This window comes from Chelonoidis abingdonii, chromosome 13 (genome assembly GCF_003597395.2).
Source record: "Chelonoidis abingdonii isolate Lonesome George chromosome 13, CheloAbing_2.0, whole genome shotgun sequence".
Classification (NCBI taxonomy): domain Eukaryota; kingdom Metazoa; phylum Chordata; order Testudines; family Testudinidae; genus Chelonoidis; species Chelonoidis abingdonii.
The window spans coordinates 7,873,198-7,890,657 of record NC_133781.1 but is presented as its reverse complement, the minus strand read 5'-3'; the positions used below and the strand labels follow the sequence as shown (position 1 = coordinate 7,890,657).

General features: G+C 44.2%; 1 protein-coding gene across 5 annotated transcripts in view; it reads right to left on the bottom strand.

Moving 5' to 3' along the window:
• The window catches only part of DNAH9 (dynein axonemal heavy chain 9), a 396,459-nt gene that overhangs the window by 142,991 nt on the left and 236,008 nt on the right, over positions 1–17,460 (bottom strand). For all 5 annotated transcript variants that reach the window (XM_075071725.1, XM_032803600.2, XM_032803609.2 and 2 more), the window contains 3 exons: positions 9,714–9,949; positions 7,494–7,616; positions 4,763–4,967 (listed from right to left, as the gene is read on the bottom strand). In XM_075071725.1, the coding sequence (XP_074927826.1) occupies positions 4,763–4,967; positions 7,494–7,616; positions 9,714–9,949 (564 nt within the window). The remainder of the gene's footprint in view (positions 1–4,762; positions 4,968–7,493; positions 7,617–9,713; positions 9,950–17,460) is intronic.

Below are 17,460 nucleotides of genomic sequence, written 5' to 3'. Positions count from 1 at the left end.
TGAGGACTTCAATAACTCAGTCATGGGTTAAGGGTTGTTATAAAAGTGGATGGGTAGGGTTCTGTGGCCTGCCTTGTGCAGGAGGTCAGACTAGATGATCATATTGGTCCCTTCTGACCTATGAGTCTAATCTTTTTGCTTGGCTCTGTCAGAGTGACATGGGAGGGCTCAACAGCCGCCCACCTGACATGTGCAGTAATTAAAAACTATTTAGCTGTTATTTGCATACTCCAGCTTTTACCAAGAAGTGGAATTTGTTCAGCAATCATCTTGGCATTTATTTCTAACCCAAACACACCTGGAGAAAATATCTCTAAACCCTCACGAATAATATGTTCAGTGATCAAGTCAGATTTTTCTTTCGCTGAATCAACTGATTCTGAGCCTCATGCAAGGCCTTAGACTTTAAAGGGATGTGCACAGATTTAGAAGTTTTTGTAGACTTGTGAGAAAAAGGGTTAGGACAGCACGAAACAGTCCTAACTGGTTAGCTGGGGATTCCCCCAGTCCTGGGGACATTGGAGGGCGGATGGGGGACATTCTTCCGGCATGTGCCCTAAGGATACTGTGCTCCAGTGACCTGGGGCTGTTACTGCTGGTGGAAATTAGAGCAGCTCTGAGGTTACTCTAAATTGTAAAGGAGACCAAACTACCTCTAAGAGCCCACGGGCCTACCGTTGGGGTCTCTGGGGTTTCAGGCAGGCATTGCTTCCTCATAACCACCAGGGGCCCAGATGGGCTTGCCACCAAGAGGAACTGAGATGCCCTGCAGGAAATCCCACCCTGAGGGGCATGAGTGACAGTCCTCTGGGATTTCCTGATTTGCTGGCATTTCCCACATAAATCAGGAAACCATTTCTGGAAGTCTGAATAATGCAGACCTCTGGCATGCCTCAGACCCTGCTCGCCACCCCTCGCTGTGACTCGCCGTGATTCCTGGTGCTCAGTCTAGGCTTGGCCCCTGACCCTGATCATGGGTTACTATGTCTGGCTTAAGACCACTGCTGACCCCTGCGAAAGAGTCTGGCCCAGCCCCATCCCAATTCTCGCCTCATAGTCTCACTTTGGTAACAGACTCGGACTCTGTGGTTTGGACCTGGCCTGGCCCCGGACTGATCCCTGACCTTCAGCCCTGATACTGAGCAGCTTGCTCTGTGCCAACCAGTTGCCTGTGATCTGGCCCTGACACTGGCTCCCAGAAGCCCAAGCATGAGGTGCAGATATGGAGGTGGCATATAACCACCTCTCTTTCCCCCTTGAGGACTGTAGCAAGTGCAATGGGGCCAAGGAGCACGGAGAAAATATCCTAAGAAATTAGAACCTGACTTTGCAAAATAAACCGCTTGATTTGTTTTGTGTACCCTGTGGCCAGCAGAAGTGCTTGGAAGTTTAGTTTGTGGAGCACTCACTAACATTTTTCTTCCTCTCCATTGGAACTTGAGCCCAAAAGTTTCAAAGCAAATAAGTGCCCTGGTGTCCAAAGTGCTGAGCACCCACAGCTCACATTGGAAATCAGGTCTCTTTTCCATAGGCGCCTAGCTGCAGATTTAACATGAGAGATCTGAGTTTGAAAATGCTAGCCTGTGTGCTTATCTGAAACTCCAGCAATGGAAGATGAATTCCCAACAGAGGAGTGGAGAGAAGTTTGTGGCATCCCAAGCATTAAAATGCTCCTCATGCATTTTCACTTAACCTGATTCAAAAGCTAGCCTAGCTAGCCTATGACTTGATCCCTCACTCCCCCTACCAGAGGCAGCTCTGACAGCAGTGACCCCTTCTGGTCAGTCTAGGAGCTGCGCTTAGGAACTGCCTTCCAATCCTCCTCCTTAAGCATCCACTCCCCTCAAACACCAGGAGCTTAAAAAGACCTGACCCCTAATTCACATCATTTTCACTTCTCTCTCACTAATACAGGCAGCTTCTCTTTTAAAGCAGAGATGTAAATACCACAGAATCTGACTGAGCTAATAATCCCCAAAGCATAATATTGCATTTGAGAGTTGCACGGTGTACTGGATTTGCCTTTCCCATTGTGTCATTTTTTCACTAAAATGACTTTGAAGCTAGGCGGAATAGGCCTAGTTAGTGGCACAATTATGTTAATCAGGCGCACCCTACATCAACTCAGTCCCATATGAATCAGTGAAGAGGAGTGTGTTGACTGCATTTGTAACCCACTGGCCACGGTGTGTTCCAGGCCACTCTCTGTGCCCGATGGACACAAGATATGGATTTGTTAGAGCCCCACCTGGATAGCATTGGCTTGCACTTTACAGTACACCAGTGGGTTACACATTTGTATACCATTGCTGCTATCTGGGTTTCCTCCTGTATTACAAAGGCCAAAGAATTTCATCCTGTTATACTTTGGGCTCAACACAGGGGTTTTGTTTAACTGTAAAACTAATGCATCATTAAGGCTGTACAGCTAAAATATTTTACAAAGTTATTAAAACCAGAAAAGTTAGAACCCCTATAGATCTGAAATGAATATGTGTAATATTTTTTATTTCTGTTTTAGGTAAACATTTAGCAGTACATATTTCTAAACTGCTAAATGTGTATTATGACCACTATTTACCTCTCTCCTGAAAACTGACCATTTATTCCTACCCTTTGGTTTCTGTCTTTTAACCATCCATGAGAGGGCCTTGCCTCTTAGCCCATGACTGCTTACTTTGCTTTAAGAGCCTTTGGTAAAGGACCTTGACAAAGACTTTCTGAAAGTCCAGGTATACTATACCCACTGGGTCACCCTTTTCCACATGTTTGTTGACCCCCTCAAAGAATTCTAATAGATTGGTGAGGCACGACTTCCCTTTATAAAAGCTGAATTGGCTCTTTCCCAACAAATCATGTTCATCTGTGTCTCTGATCATTCTGTTCTTTACTATAGTTTCAACCAATTTGACTGGTACTGAAGTTATGCTTACTGGCCTGTAATTGTCAGGATTGCTTCTGAAACATTCTTTTTAAAAACTGGGTTACATTAGCTATCTTCCAGTCATCTAGTACAGAAGCTGATTTAAGTGGTAGGTTACATACCATAGTTAGTAGTTCTGCAATTTGATATTTGAGTTCCTTCAAAACTCTTGGGTGAATACATCTGATCCTTGTTACTTCATACTGTTTATCAATTTGGTGCAAAACCTCCTTTCTTGACACCTCAATATGGAACAGTTCCTCAGATTTGCCTCCTAAAAAGAATGGCTCAGGTGTGGGAATCTCCCTCATATCCTCTGCAGTGAAGACGGATGCAAAGAATTCATTTAGCTTCTCTGCAACAGTTTGCCTGCCTTGAGTGCTTCTTTAGCATCTCGACAGTCCAGTGGCCCCCACCGATAGTTTGCTAGACTTCCTGCTTCTGATTTTTTTTTTGCTGTTAGTTTGAGTCCTTTGCTAGTTGCTCTTCAAATTGTTTTTTGGGCTGTCTAATTACACTTTTGCACTTGACTTGCCAGACTCTATACTCCTTTGTATTTTCCTCAACAGGATTTGACTTCCAATTTTAAAAGGACTCTTTTTTGCCTCTAACTGCTTCTTTGACTTTGTTGTTTAGCCATGATGGCATTTTATTTTGGTCCTCTTACTACATTTTTATTTGGGGTATACATTTAATTTGACTTCTATACATTTAAATATTTGAATTTCAGTGGCCCTGCTTAGGTTTTGAAACACCCTTGATTGAGGAGAATCAGACGAAGGAGGCATTGCTCAAATTTGTGCTGCCACTCTTTTTTTTTTACTTGAGACATTTTTTTAGAAAGTCTGGGTTCAATGGACAGCTGCATATTTGTGTACATTGGAATGGCAACATCTGGCAACTTTAAATGTAGTTTTTAAAAGACTGCTTAATATTTGCCAAATATTACAGAATGCAGAAAAATTGCAAAAGGACTCTAAAACAGCATGTTTGGTAAATTTTTCTCATGCCCATGACTTTCCTCATTGCCTGATGGGAGGCATGTTTTCCTGGGACACATGTAACAATTATATCATGTACATCTCTTCCATAGCACTTGTCAGCCACAGATCTCAGAGCACTTTAAAAATGAGGTGAGTATAATCTTCTCCATTTCACAGATAGGGAAAGCAAGGCACAAGGAGATGAAGTGACTCATATGAGCAAACTAGTAGCAGAGGTGGGACTAGAAGCCACCAAATCTTTGGCCTGGGTGCTATCCCAGCAGCCACACTAACTTCTGTTAAGCCACCCCTGCAAAAATTTGCCATCAGGATTTCCTGAGGCCTGTTGGGCTGAAAAGGGAGGAAGTACAAAACTGTCCCAAAGAGAGCGGGGCTTTTAAAAAAATGAGAGAAAGGGTGTGGCAATAATATTCTGGAGTGTGTATGTTGTTTTATTCAGCCTCATATCAATGAAAAATGACTAAGTGGAATCTCCTGAAGCCTTTTTTACAAATTACCTTTAAGCTGAAGCCTGAGAAGTCTGAGCTCCAAAGAAGAACTTTTGAGCAAGTCAGGAGCAAGTGGGAGCAAGAGTTATAACTGAATTCCATCCTTAGCAGCATTCCAGCTCTCGTGATTTTATTGCAAACTGCACAATCTTTGATATTTTAATTAAAGCCCTAGCAACTGGAGACGTGGCTCCGAACCCAGAAGGCAAAGAAAAAGAACCAATATTTATTATTTTGTTAATATCTCATTATTTTAATGCCAATCTTATGATTTGGGGTCCTGACTCACAATTTTTGAATGTTTATCAATAGTGCCTTAATTACAGTGCTTGCTACCAGCACCTTACCTTTAGTTCTTCCAGGTCAGGCCGCTCCATGCTCACCACAGCTGCTAGCAGCTGGTCTTCTAAGCCATCTCGAGTTACAGTGAAGTTGATCAGGGTGCACTGTGCCTGCATCTCAGGTTGGTAATGGGGGTTTGCTAGCTTTGTGTGGAGGATGAGACGGAAACTGGGGTTATATTCACATTCTTTGTCTCCAATTTTAATATATCTGAAACAGAACCAACAGATGCAAATGTTCATGTGGCTTCCGAAGCTCTTTTAGCTCACTTACCAATGTCATTCATGTCTAATAGCATTTCACAACATGAATTATATATGCTCACTAAACACAGATATCAATTTCAAGGTAAGAACAATTATGGCTAGATGGCATCTGAGACACTCCCACGCTTGAGATAGTCTAGACTTTCAGGCCATCCCCATTTGAGGTGCTCGATCTCAAATGTAAATCAGTCCTAGTTTTGAAGTGGCCCAACAGTCTGTCTTTAAAAAAAAGAAATTCAACTTGATGACTATGAAGCCTATTTTCTTCAGACTTAGTCTGGGTCCATAGATCTCACTGAGATTTAAAAATGAAGCCAAGGCTGGAGACTGGCTGTGCTGCACTGTTGCCTGTGAGAAGTAAGATAACAGACAAAATTCCAATTTGTTTTATATATTTCCCAATTTGACAAATAGGTTATGAATTATAATGACCGGGGAGGGACGGTGCAGAAGGAATATCAGAGCACAGCAAACCTAGACATGAATGTAGCCAGCAGGAATCAGAGTCGAATTCCCAGATGAATGTGGGGTATAGTGATGTTATGTCCTGAGAAGAATGTACATTTATCTTAGGCGTGCGCTACGCAGAACTTTGTACTGGTATCACTATTTCAGTTCGGGGTATGATTTTTTTTACTGATATACTAGTACATGCTCTAGTTTGGATGCAGTTATACTGGGATAAAAGTGCCTTATATCAATATAGTTTATTTCCCTGTCTTATGGGGACAGATATACTGGTATAAGCCCCTTATACTGGTATGACAGTGATCACAGTAACAGGGTTGTGGAGTTTTAACTACATCTGGTACAGAGGCTGATTTAAGCAATAGGTTACATACCTTCATATACATAGATATATATACACGTACATAAATATGCATAGATAGTAAGAAATAGTTTTTGCATCAAAGACCTTACAGTCTAAATAGATGGAGTGGGAGAAAGCGAGTATTATCATCTTCAATACCAATAGGTATTGGAGAGAGAGAGAAATCACATGACTTATTTACAGTCACAGAAAGAGCCTGTAACATAGCCCAGAACTGACCCCGGATATGCAGAGTCCCCATCCAAAACCTTGACCACAAAACTATCCTTTCTCTTGACTTCAGTAGGACATGTGTCCATGTGGATCAGCTTGCAGGATTGTTTCTGTGGTGTGGAGTTTCTGAATATGAAAGTAAGTCCCTTTCCCCAGGATGCCCAAGAGAACCTCCCAAAGACCAAGGAGCAAGCTAGACATTTGGATGGCCAACACTCCCTTTTTCACATAGTAACTGTTATTACCTCACAGTGACTTTCTAGAACTGAGCTATACATCACTGACAAGAGAGTGTTCTAGTTTTGCCCTTGTCAAAAGAGATTCTAGTTTCGTGCCACATCCATTATAATCTTGTCTCCTTTTTCAAAATGTTTTGCTCTAACTGTTACTTTTGGTACTGAAACACCCATCTTGGTTTTGATGCTTTACTTTCACAATAAGGAAAGCCTCGTTTTCCCAGAAGTTTACACCATTCAATTATATTTTAAGTGTGTTCAACAGTAAAGGAATAATCTCTGAGGATCTTAAGGAACGTGCAATCCAAAGCTTAACAGGCTCTTTGTTGTTTACCATTCAAAGCCAGAAGTGAGACTGCATCTACAGCTGGTGCAGAAGCAGCTGAGGTCACACAAATGCTGTGATCCTGTTAAGCTAGATGTAAAGAGCGTTAAAAGTCTGAATGACACAGACATATTGAAAGAAATACGACTCCATTGTGTGAAAGCCAGTGTGATAGCATCCAAAGAATCCCAAAGTTAAGTTCACCACAAAGCTCTGCACACACACTTCTATTTGTTGCTATTATTTGAACACGAGTCTAAGAACACAGTCATTTTAATCCCACTCAAAAAGAAGCAAAAAAGGAAACACTGCTCTCCTGCCTCTTTGTATGAATATTTTCATGCTGAAAGGCACCTGGTCATTACCCCAAGAACCATCTCCTAGTATGTACTGCTCCCCGTATTCTTGATACTTAAAGCTGCAACTTTATTCCGAAATAGCCAATAACAAGGATGGACAACATGAAGGCATCTTTTCTTCACAATCTGTGTGACAATAACTTGAAGGAAAATTACCCAACCTATAGACATTAGGAATGTCCAGAGGTGTCTTTGCCACATAAGGGGAGAGAGATATTTGTTTCTATACAGGGAGCCAAGTGATTAAGGGTACTGACTAATTAAGAGAGCTAAAGGTTTATTTCAACTCGAAGTGACTCTATATGATTGCCATGATTCAAAATCTCACCCCCAGTCCCAAAGGCAGAACACGAGTGAAGTGAGAAACATACACACACACACCAAGGTTGGGCAAAGGCAAGATATTAGCATAAAGGGCCCATCTCTTCTCCTGCTGACACTGGGAAAAGGCTAGAAAGTGAGATGGCCACAGAAACATATTTCATTCAATCTCCCAGACTCTCACCTTCCTTTCTTGATAGTTTCTCGGCCAAGTAATGCTCCCAAAACTGGATCCACAGATTCCTCCAAGTTTTCAATCAAAACAACTTCACCTGCAGCAAGGGCTTGTTCCAGGGTGTCCAAATACCTAGCACAGATGGCATTGGTACAATATCAGCATTCAGCACAGACTCTACTCACAGCAGCAAGGACCATGAGCCCAGAGGGATGCCAGAGAAAGCTGTGGAACACCACTGAATAATGAAAATACAACAAAAATGATGAGGGGCAGGAGTGGGGGAGTCAATTGGCCTCCTGTAGAAAAACCAGTGGGGTTTCTACTACATTTCATAGAGAGCTTGCTGACCAGGGTGTCTGTGTATCCACACAACCTTAGATGGTTAGGCACAGAGTATGTCTACACTGCAAACACCAGTCATGGCTGCAGTTGGGTGGACATACCCACACTAGTTCGAATCTAGCTAGCTCAGATACCGGAGCAGTGAAGCTACAGCAGTAAAGGCTTCATTGTAGGCTAGCCAGTTGAGTTACCCAGGGTTTCAAAGCCCCAGTACCCACACTAGCCAGATTACAGGTAGCTCAGGTATATCTACATGAGCTGCAATCCTACCCCATGACTGCAGTGTAGGCAGACCCAGAGGGTGGGTCAGATCTAAGAATTCCCTATGGGAACACACAATAATAAAGAAAACATAGTCTGCCAAAGCAAGCACCTTCTCTGGTAGTGCAGATTTTCCCAGCATGTCCTCAGTATGACTTGGATTTCAACTGACTACGTGTAGTGCTAACTAGCTGGTTCACTACCACTCCCCACTGACACGGCCTGCACACAGGGCCCTTACTGACAGCTAAGAGAAACAAACCATTCCTACTCAGAAATAGCTCCCTTAAGATAAGAACAAAGGCCTCACTGGGTATACACAGAGAAGAGTATGTATTATGAAGCTGAAGTAGGGAGGTCTAGGATTTGCTGGTAATCACTACCTCCAAGAATTAATACCAGGCCAATGGGAATATAGTGATACAAGTCCTCTGTACAGTATGGTGTGTACACAGCCTCCCTCTCAACCAGCCCTTCTTAACCCACTTAGCCACCTGCACAGGATCATTCTGATTTGGAATGGCATGATGTTACCTGATGCTTCCCCAGCATCCTGTGCAAGCCAGCCAAAGGTGGGGGTGAATGGAGGTATTTGATTCTTCTCATTGTACCTCCAAATAAAGTGTCCTTCTGTGCATAACTGACACCCTGGCATCCAGCTGGAGACAGGGAAAGAAGGGACTGCACCATAGGGCAGGCAGTGATGGCAGACAGAGTGGACCTTATGGGATTTTTTCTGTTCCCACCTAGATGTCGAGATGCCGCTTTCACTTTCATCACTTCATATTTTACTGCTTTAAACAACTAAAACTCATGATGAGCAGCCAGGAGCACTCTCCAGGGGCTCTTACAACCCTTTCAAACCCCCATCTGATTGGCCTGTTTCCGGGACTGGAATTCCAACCAGCCAATCACCTTGATCCCCTTTGAAACTGATGATGTTTCAGCACTGAGTGGTCAGTCTGGCCCATTTGACAAGCCCCTTGCCCAGCCAATGAGCAGCAGAAACAGTAGATGGGAGTTCTTTCCATATACACCTTGTCCGTACTCCTCCTTTGTCTTTAACCCTGAATTCTTTGCAAGGCCCCATTAAATGGCAGAGGGAGTGGGACTGGCAGTTTCCTTAACCCCCCGATGAATATGGCAGCTCTATTCTATTTGCTTTGGCTGTCTTCCTTTCTAGGACCTGTAGAAGTGAGATCTGTTCTGCCTTTGCCCCACTGTGGAATGGAGTCAGCTGGGGCAGAATATAAGGCACGTGCTAACACAACAGGAGCCTGAAATGCACTAAGGCCACAGGGTGGAGAGTTACCATCCCAAGTGCAGAAGACTGGTATTCAGGTGGGCCCACATACATCTTTTTTCTTCTCCTTTTCCATTTTAAGGCAGTTTCTATTGCAACTAGGCCAAACATTGAACAACCCCGCTTATGTTTAAACAGAAATCATCTTGGTAATGAAAAAAACAGGTTAGTACACAAACAACTTTGGTAGCTTTCCCAGCCACTCTAGTTTGCTCCACTCACACTGTCCTTACACTGAAAATAAACACACACCATACCTCAAGTTTGACACTGTAGCTAGCAATTAAAATATATGATTCTCTATGGTGGCTTGCATTTACCCCTTCTGCCCAATTCTGATCACTCTGAGATCTTCGCCATACTTGGTTTTGATCCATTTGATACCCTGGAGTTGGGGATCAACCATAAGGGGCCAGCGTTCACAGTTTGTGAGGATTGTGGCATTTTCCGTGGACATCCGATCAGCTGGAAGGCCTTCGTTCTGCCAGGCTGCTATATCAGCATCATCCGTTAGCATTGTCAGGGGGTCTAATGATGGAGTTACAGGGACTGGAACCTGAAAGAAAGGAGGTATGTCCCCCGGCACATTGTTAAAAACTTGTGGAAGAAACTGCTACATATTCCAAGAATGGGCAAGCAGAGCCGAATCTAGCAATTTAGCATAGCCATTATTTGTTGGTGGCCTACAGTTTTACAGGATGGTTTTTGTCTAGCATTAAAAGCCTCACTCATCCCTGTTATATAGAAAAAAACAAAGAATAATGCCTGCAGCATGCTAAGCACACCAAGTCATCACAGCTAGCAGAGCAGGTTCAGATCACAAATTTCCATGTACAAACTCCTTGAAACAACAGTTATGAAGAGTATAATTAACATCCTCACAGGCCTGCTGTTGTGTTGCTAAATGACATTAGCTGTTCTAGAAACACTTCTGTGACAGGGAAGCCCCTTTCTGGGCCAGTTATGTTTACCTAGGAAACCTGGACGGGACAACTGATAAGCAAGCATTACCAGCTATAGGAAATGGAGGTGCCATCACTTTTAGTGAAGCTATATGGTTTGTCTCTTTACATTTCTAGCAGGAAGTCAGGCAGCAGGACGGAAATTCTAGGAGAAGTTCTGCAGTAAAGCAGAGAGACAAGGATGGCTTTAGGGATAATACTGGCTTTCTTATTCTAACAGAGTTCCTTGTTCAGTGTTATAGAAAGAGGGAGTTACTTACCTGTAACTGGAGATCTTTCAAGATGTGTGATCCCTTTCTGTATTCCACTGTGTGTTTACATATGTGCACCATGCACCCAGAGACGGAGAATTTGAAAGTAGCATCCATTGGTACGTGCATGCACTCTGCCTTACGTTGTGCCTCTGACTAAGAGGATAAAGGGCTGGATGGACTAACTATCTCTCCAGTTCCTTCTCTACCATGAACCAGAAAAGATCTGAAGCAGAAGGAAAGGAAGGTGGATAGTGGAATACAGATATGGACCACACATCTCAAAGAACCTCCACTTACAGGTTAGTAACTTCCTCTTTTTCTTCAAGTGACGGTCCCTATTGTATTCCACTGTGGGTGTCTGACAAGCAGTACTTAAGCAGGAGAAGGGTGCGAGGATGCAGATGGTAGAGCTTAGCAGAGGACCACTGTCCCAAAGGAGGCATCACCAGAGGAGTCCCACACCAGGACATAATGTCTTGCAAATGCATGAACCAAGCCCCACGTGGCCACTTTACAGATACCAAGGATACTTACTTCCTGAAGTGATGCCAAAGTTATTGCTTGTTATCTTGTCGAATGAGTTCTTAACCCTGGTGGCTGGGGCAAGGGCTGCCCAGAGGATTCAGAGGGTCTAGGGAAAAGCAGGGAGTGGGCATAAAAAGGTGCCACCCGCTTGTACTCACTGGGTGGCGCTCCGAGTCTTTGGCGGCGGTGGGTCCTTCACTCACTCCGCGTCTTCGGCAGCACTGAAGGACCCGACGCCAAACTGCCGTTGAAGACCCAGACTGCTGCCGAGTGAGTAAAAATTAAAAAGGTCCCCTACTTGCCCCCCTCACCCTGTGTGGCCCTGGCTGGGGGGAAGGTTCAATAGCTGGTAGCAGAACAGAATGCAGCCAGATATTCAGTAGTAGATTCTCTGGGTGGAGATGGTGCACCCCCTGATTCTTTCTGCCATAGAGATGAATAGTCTCCAGGATTTCCTAATTGGCTTTGCTCTTTGCAGGGAAAAGGCCAAGGCCTGCTGAACATTGAGGGAATGGAGTCTTTGTTCCTCCGTGAAAGTGTGCAGTTTTGGAAAGAACACAGGAAAGTGAATCGATTGGTTAAGGTCAAATTCTGATACTACTTTGGGGTGAATTTGGAGTGTAGATGCAAAGAAACCAAATCCTTCTAGAATATACCATAAGGAGGATTCATCATCATTGCTCCAAGCTTGCCAGCCCTTCCAGCTGAGGTGATGGCTATGAGGAAAGCCACCTTCATGGAAAGGAAAAATATGGAACAAGAAGCTAAAGGTTCAAAGGTCGGTCTTGTGAATGTTGAGAACAAAGTTCAGGTTCCCCTGGAGAGCACACTTCTGAATAGGCAGGAAGGTTGTGATTAGGCTTTTCCAGTATCTCGTAGTTGGATGTGTGAAGACCAAGTAGCCCTGAGAAGATGGATGGTACGCTCTGCTATTTTCCTAGATGAGAGGAGTATCTGCAGTTTCTGGGAGAATGTTCCTTTGATGTGCCCAAGAAGAGAGTGCCTCTATTTAAGTAACATCTTTCTACTATTTCAAAGGATGTCTCATGGCTGTGGAGCATGAATGTTCTAAGGATGATGCTCATCCAAACACCAAGCCCTGCAGTGTAGTTGATACAGATCAAGAGGCTTGATCTTGTCATTCCACAGGGTCAGGAGCTCAGGCAACATTGGGAGGATGATTGGTAGTCAAAATGACATGTGCAGGAGGTTGGGAAACCAAAAATGTCTGGTCCAGTAGGGGGCCATCAGGATGACCTGTGCCTGTCTTGCTGGATTTTGCACATAACTCATGGCAGGAGAAGTAGAGAACAGAAGGCATAGTCTGAACTAGTTCAACCAAGGAAGAAGTAGAGGGTCACCCTGGGAATGGTAATATGATCCTGTCTGATGAGGATAGGAGAAAGAATACACCCATGCATGCCTAATGAGGATTTGTGCACCATAGGAGGGAAGACACTGCTTTGGCTGGAACTGTTACCATAGTGATCATGGGATGGCAGTTTGGAAAGTATACCATTGCCTTCAAACATGGCTGCAGTCAAAGGTGGATCTATAGAAACAGGGTGATGTAAGTGCATGAGGCCATATGACCTAAGTGAGACTGACATGTCTTGACTGGTACTCAAGGGTTGTCTATGATCTGAGTTATATTATTGCTCATGGTCTGGAACCTGTCCTTGGGCAAGTTCGCTCTTGTGGTGATAAAATTGAAGGTGTCCCCAGTTAAGTCCAGAGATTGTAAGAATAGATTTTTTTGGTGTTTATGCTGACTCCTAGTGAGGAGAAGAGGTGCAGCATTATAGAAGTTGAAACATAGGCTTCCTGGCAGGACTTGGCGACAAGGAGCCAGTCGTCGAGGTAGGGGAAGACAACAAGACTGCAACATCTGACGTGAGCTACTACTACCAAGAATAGCTTGGGAAAGATTCCAGGGGTGGTTGCTATGCTGAAAGGGAGAACTCTGTATTGAAAATGGCCGAAGCCAACCATGAATCTGAGGAAGCATCTGTGAGCGGGATGAATGTCTACATAAAGTAGGTGTCCTTCAGATTTAAGGCTGTAAACCACATGCCCTTTTCTAAAGATGGGATTATAGATGGCAACGTGACCATGCGACACTTGAGTTTCTGAATGAAGTAGTTGAGATGGTGCACATAAAGGTCTCTATCCATGCTTCTTTTTGAGTACCAGGAAGAAAATCCAGTAAAACCCACTCCCATGTTCTAGTGCTCCTCATTCTAATAGGGAGCCCACCTCTTGTTTGAGAATACTCTTGTGAGAGCGATCCCCAAAGCAGGGTGAGGAGCGTGGTTTTGGGGGAGGTGGGCATGCAAACTCTATCATATAGCCAGAGTGGATGAAGTTCAGCATCTGTCTGTCTGTTGTTATTGCACTCCAGGTGTTGAAAAGGTGTGCTGTATGACCGCCAAATTGTGTGTGGGGATTGAGAGGTGTTGGGCTTAGTAGTTCACAGCTCTCAAGCTCCTATAAAAAATAATGTCAAGTCAGAGCAGAGATTGAGATAGAGCCTATTGCCGAGGGTGTGAGGAAGCAGCTCTTGTGAACCTTCTGCCTCTTGTGTGGTGGTTCACAGGGCCTCTGGTGGAAAATCTTCCTCTTTGCGGGAGGCATATATATCCCTAGGGAGCAGAGGCTAGCCCTAGAGTCCTTCAGGATATGGAGGGACTTGTCTGCCTTTTGGTTGAAGAGCTGTGGTTCACTAAAAAGACCTCCCTAGGGAATGGACCTCCCTAGGGAACTCTTGACGCATGGAGCTATGACTCCCTGAACATAACAATGGCAGTAGCAATAGGTCTAGAGGAGGTATCAATGGCATTTACTGTGGATTGGCAATTTGAATTGGCTATCAGTTTGCCTTAATCTATCAGAGCTTGGAAAAGAGCTCTGTCCAGATGTGAGGAAGGCTGTCAGTAAATTCTGAAAACCTGGCATAGTTTAGGAAGTCATATTTAGCCATTACATAAGAACGGTCATACTGAGTCAGACCAAAGGTCCATCTAGCCCTGTATCCTGTCTTCCAACAGTGGCCAATCCCAGGTGCCCCAGAGGGAATGAACAGAACAGGTAATCAAGTGATCCATCCCGTGCTGCCCACTCTCAGCTTCTGGCAAACAGAGGCTAGGGACACCATCCTTGCCCATCTTAGCTAATAGCCAGATCTGGTGCATAATGATCCTCTTCCTCTGTAGGATCCAGGGGCAGATCTGAGTGTCCCCTCAGAGGGGCGGCAAGGAGTGACTCCCTACAAATTGGCGCAACTCTGCAGGATGGTACTGGTCCCAATGCCCCAAATATTGTCAGTAGGAGGGGTCAATAGGGAGTACGGAGGCCTCCACGGCATGAGATACCTCCAGCTCCTAGTAAGATGAGGCAAAGTTTGTTCCCAAATTGGTGCAGGTCTTTTGGATAGCAGAGGATACGTAGAATGGGGAAAAAGGGTTCATTGGGTGGCTTGGAATCTCCTGATGAAGAGAAGGCCAATTCCAGTGGCAATATTATTGCTGCTTTTGGATCAGAGTTGCATTCCATACATGGGACGAGTGACAAATTCCTTCCAGTGGTCAACTCCGTGAATTATGTTATTTCCTCTTTGGAGACAGAAGGACTCGATGGAGGAGAGGATTCCAGATCTGAGAGAGCGAAAATGTCCTGTGGCACAGCAATGGATTCAGATCTCTATGATCTGAGAGGGAGTCTACTTGTCTGAGCTCCTGGAGCCAGAAGAGATTGTGTAACTGCTGAGGAAGATGATCACATGGATAGACAAAGCTGATGATAATCAGTCTTCATCAATGCTGTTTTTGAGATGCTGAGGATGAAGGTCTCAATGAATTGTAATAGCGTACCGATGTATCCCAATGCTTATGGGCTTTCACTTCATGCCTTTGGGATGCAAGAACATAAGAACAGTCATACTGGGTCAGACCAAAGGTCCATCTAGCCCAGTATCCTGTCTTCCAACAGTGGCCAATCCCAGGTGCCCCAGAGGGAACGAACAGAACAGGTAGTCATCAAGTGATCCATCCCCTGCTGCCCACTCCCAGCTTCTGGCAAACAGAGGTTAGGGACACCATCCCTGCCCATCCTGGCTAACAGCCATTGATGAACCTATCCTCCATGAACTTATCTAGACTTGGGACATACTAACTCCTCATGGACCAAGCTGATGGTCTTGCTCAGCACTAAATCCAACTTTTGGAAGTGGATTTAGAGGAAGACAGTCTCATACTTATGAGAGTGCTTCCTGGATTCCTGACAAGATCCCGCCAGGGGTTCTGTGGGGACAGACCCTGCCATACCAGAGTCAGACTTCGCACCAGAAGAAGCATCCTTGATGAATCAGGTCAATATACAGAGGGTACTCCCTAGCCTGGATCTGTTTGAGGCCTCATGACCTTCTCCACAAGGTGTATCCAAAGGAGATCCAGTGGATATAGTGTATTTAGATTTTCAGATAGCCTTTGACAAGATCCCTCATCAAAGGCTCTTAAACAAAATAAGCAGTCATGGGATAAGAGGGAAGGTTCTCTTATGGATTGGTTAAAAGATAGGAAACAAAGAGTAAGAATAAATGGTCAGTTTTCAGAATGGAGAGAAGTAAATCTTGGTGTCCCCCAGGGATCTGTAGTGGGCCCAGTTCTATTTAACATATTCATAAATGATCTGGAAAAAGGAGTAAACAGTGAGGTGACAAAATTTGCAGATGATACAAAACTACTAAAGATAGTTAAGTCTCAGGCAGATTGTGAAGAGCTACAAAAGTATCTCACAAAACTGGGTGACTGGTCAACAAAATGGCAAATGAAATTTAATGTTGATAAATGCGAAGTAATGCACATGGAAAACATAATCCCAACTCTACATATACAATGATGGGGTCTAAATTAGCTGTTACCACTCAAGAAAGAGATCTTGGAGTCATTGTGGATAGTTCTCTAAAATCATCCACATAATGTGCAGCGGCAGTCAGAAAAGCGAACAGAATGTTGGGGATCATCAAGAAAGGGATATATAAGACAGAAAATATCATATTGCCGCTATATAAATCCATGGTATGCCCACACCTTTAATACTGCATGCAGATGTGGTTGCCCCATCTCAAAAGAGATACCTTGGAATTGGAAAAGGTTCAGAAAAGGGCAACAAAAATGATTAAGGGTATAGAATGCCTTCTGTATGAAGATTGATTAATAAGACTGGGACTTTTCAGCTTGGAAAAGAGGCAACTAAGGGGGGATCTGATAGAGGTCTATAAAATCATGACTGGTGTGGAGAAAGTAAATAAGGAAATGTTATTTACTCCTTCTCATAATACAAGAACAAGGGGCCACCAAATGAAATTAATAGGTAGCAGGTTTAAAACAAACACAAAAATATTTTTTCACATAACGCACTGCCAACCTCTGAAACTCCTTGCCAGAGGGTGTTGTGAAGACCAATACTATAATAGGGTTCAAAAGGGAGCTAGATAGATTCATGGAAGATAGGTCCATCAATGGCTATTAGCCAGGATGGGCAGAAATGGTGTCCCTAGGCTCTGTTTGCCAGAAGCTGGGATTGGGTGACAGGGCATGGATCACTTGTTGATAACCTGTCTGTTCGTTCCCTTTGGGGCACCTGCCATTGGCCACTGTCAGAAGGCAGGATACTGGGCTTGATGGACCTTTGGTCTGACCCAGTATGGCTGTTTTTATGGTCTTATGACCAAGTTCCCACCCTTCCAGGGTATGGTTGGAGAATGATTGGTAGATACTGAACCTCACTGTGATGTGGGCTTGCCCAAGGGAGTCCAGGAAGTACTGATGGTTATCGCTGACCGAGAAGGATCACTGGCAGGAAGCACAGAGTTTAAAACCCAGAATCCTGGTCATAGTCCAGTCCCCAAACGGGTATGTGGGGAGGGGAGGTGTCCCCCCCAAAGAGACTAAATCTAAACAGTAAGAGATCTATAAAACACTAAACTAAAAAATGTACAAGCTATTAAAACATTTACAAAGCTAAATGCAAATCTTATCTTGTAGGATGAAGCTGAAGCTAGTTCCACCCCGATCATGTGGAGGTGAGAAGGAACTGGAGAGAGGGCTGGTCCCCCACTCCACCCTCTATCCCCTCAGTCAGAGGCACGAGGAGAGTCAGCGAGCATGCACAGACCAACAGACACTACTTTCAGATTTTCCATCCCTAGGCACATGATGTGCATGTGTAAACTCACAGTGGAAGAGGGACCATCTCTTGAAGAAGGTGGGACATATGATTTTTTGTCATCATCACTTGGCACCTGTTGCTTTCTCAAACTTCCAAGT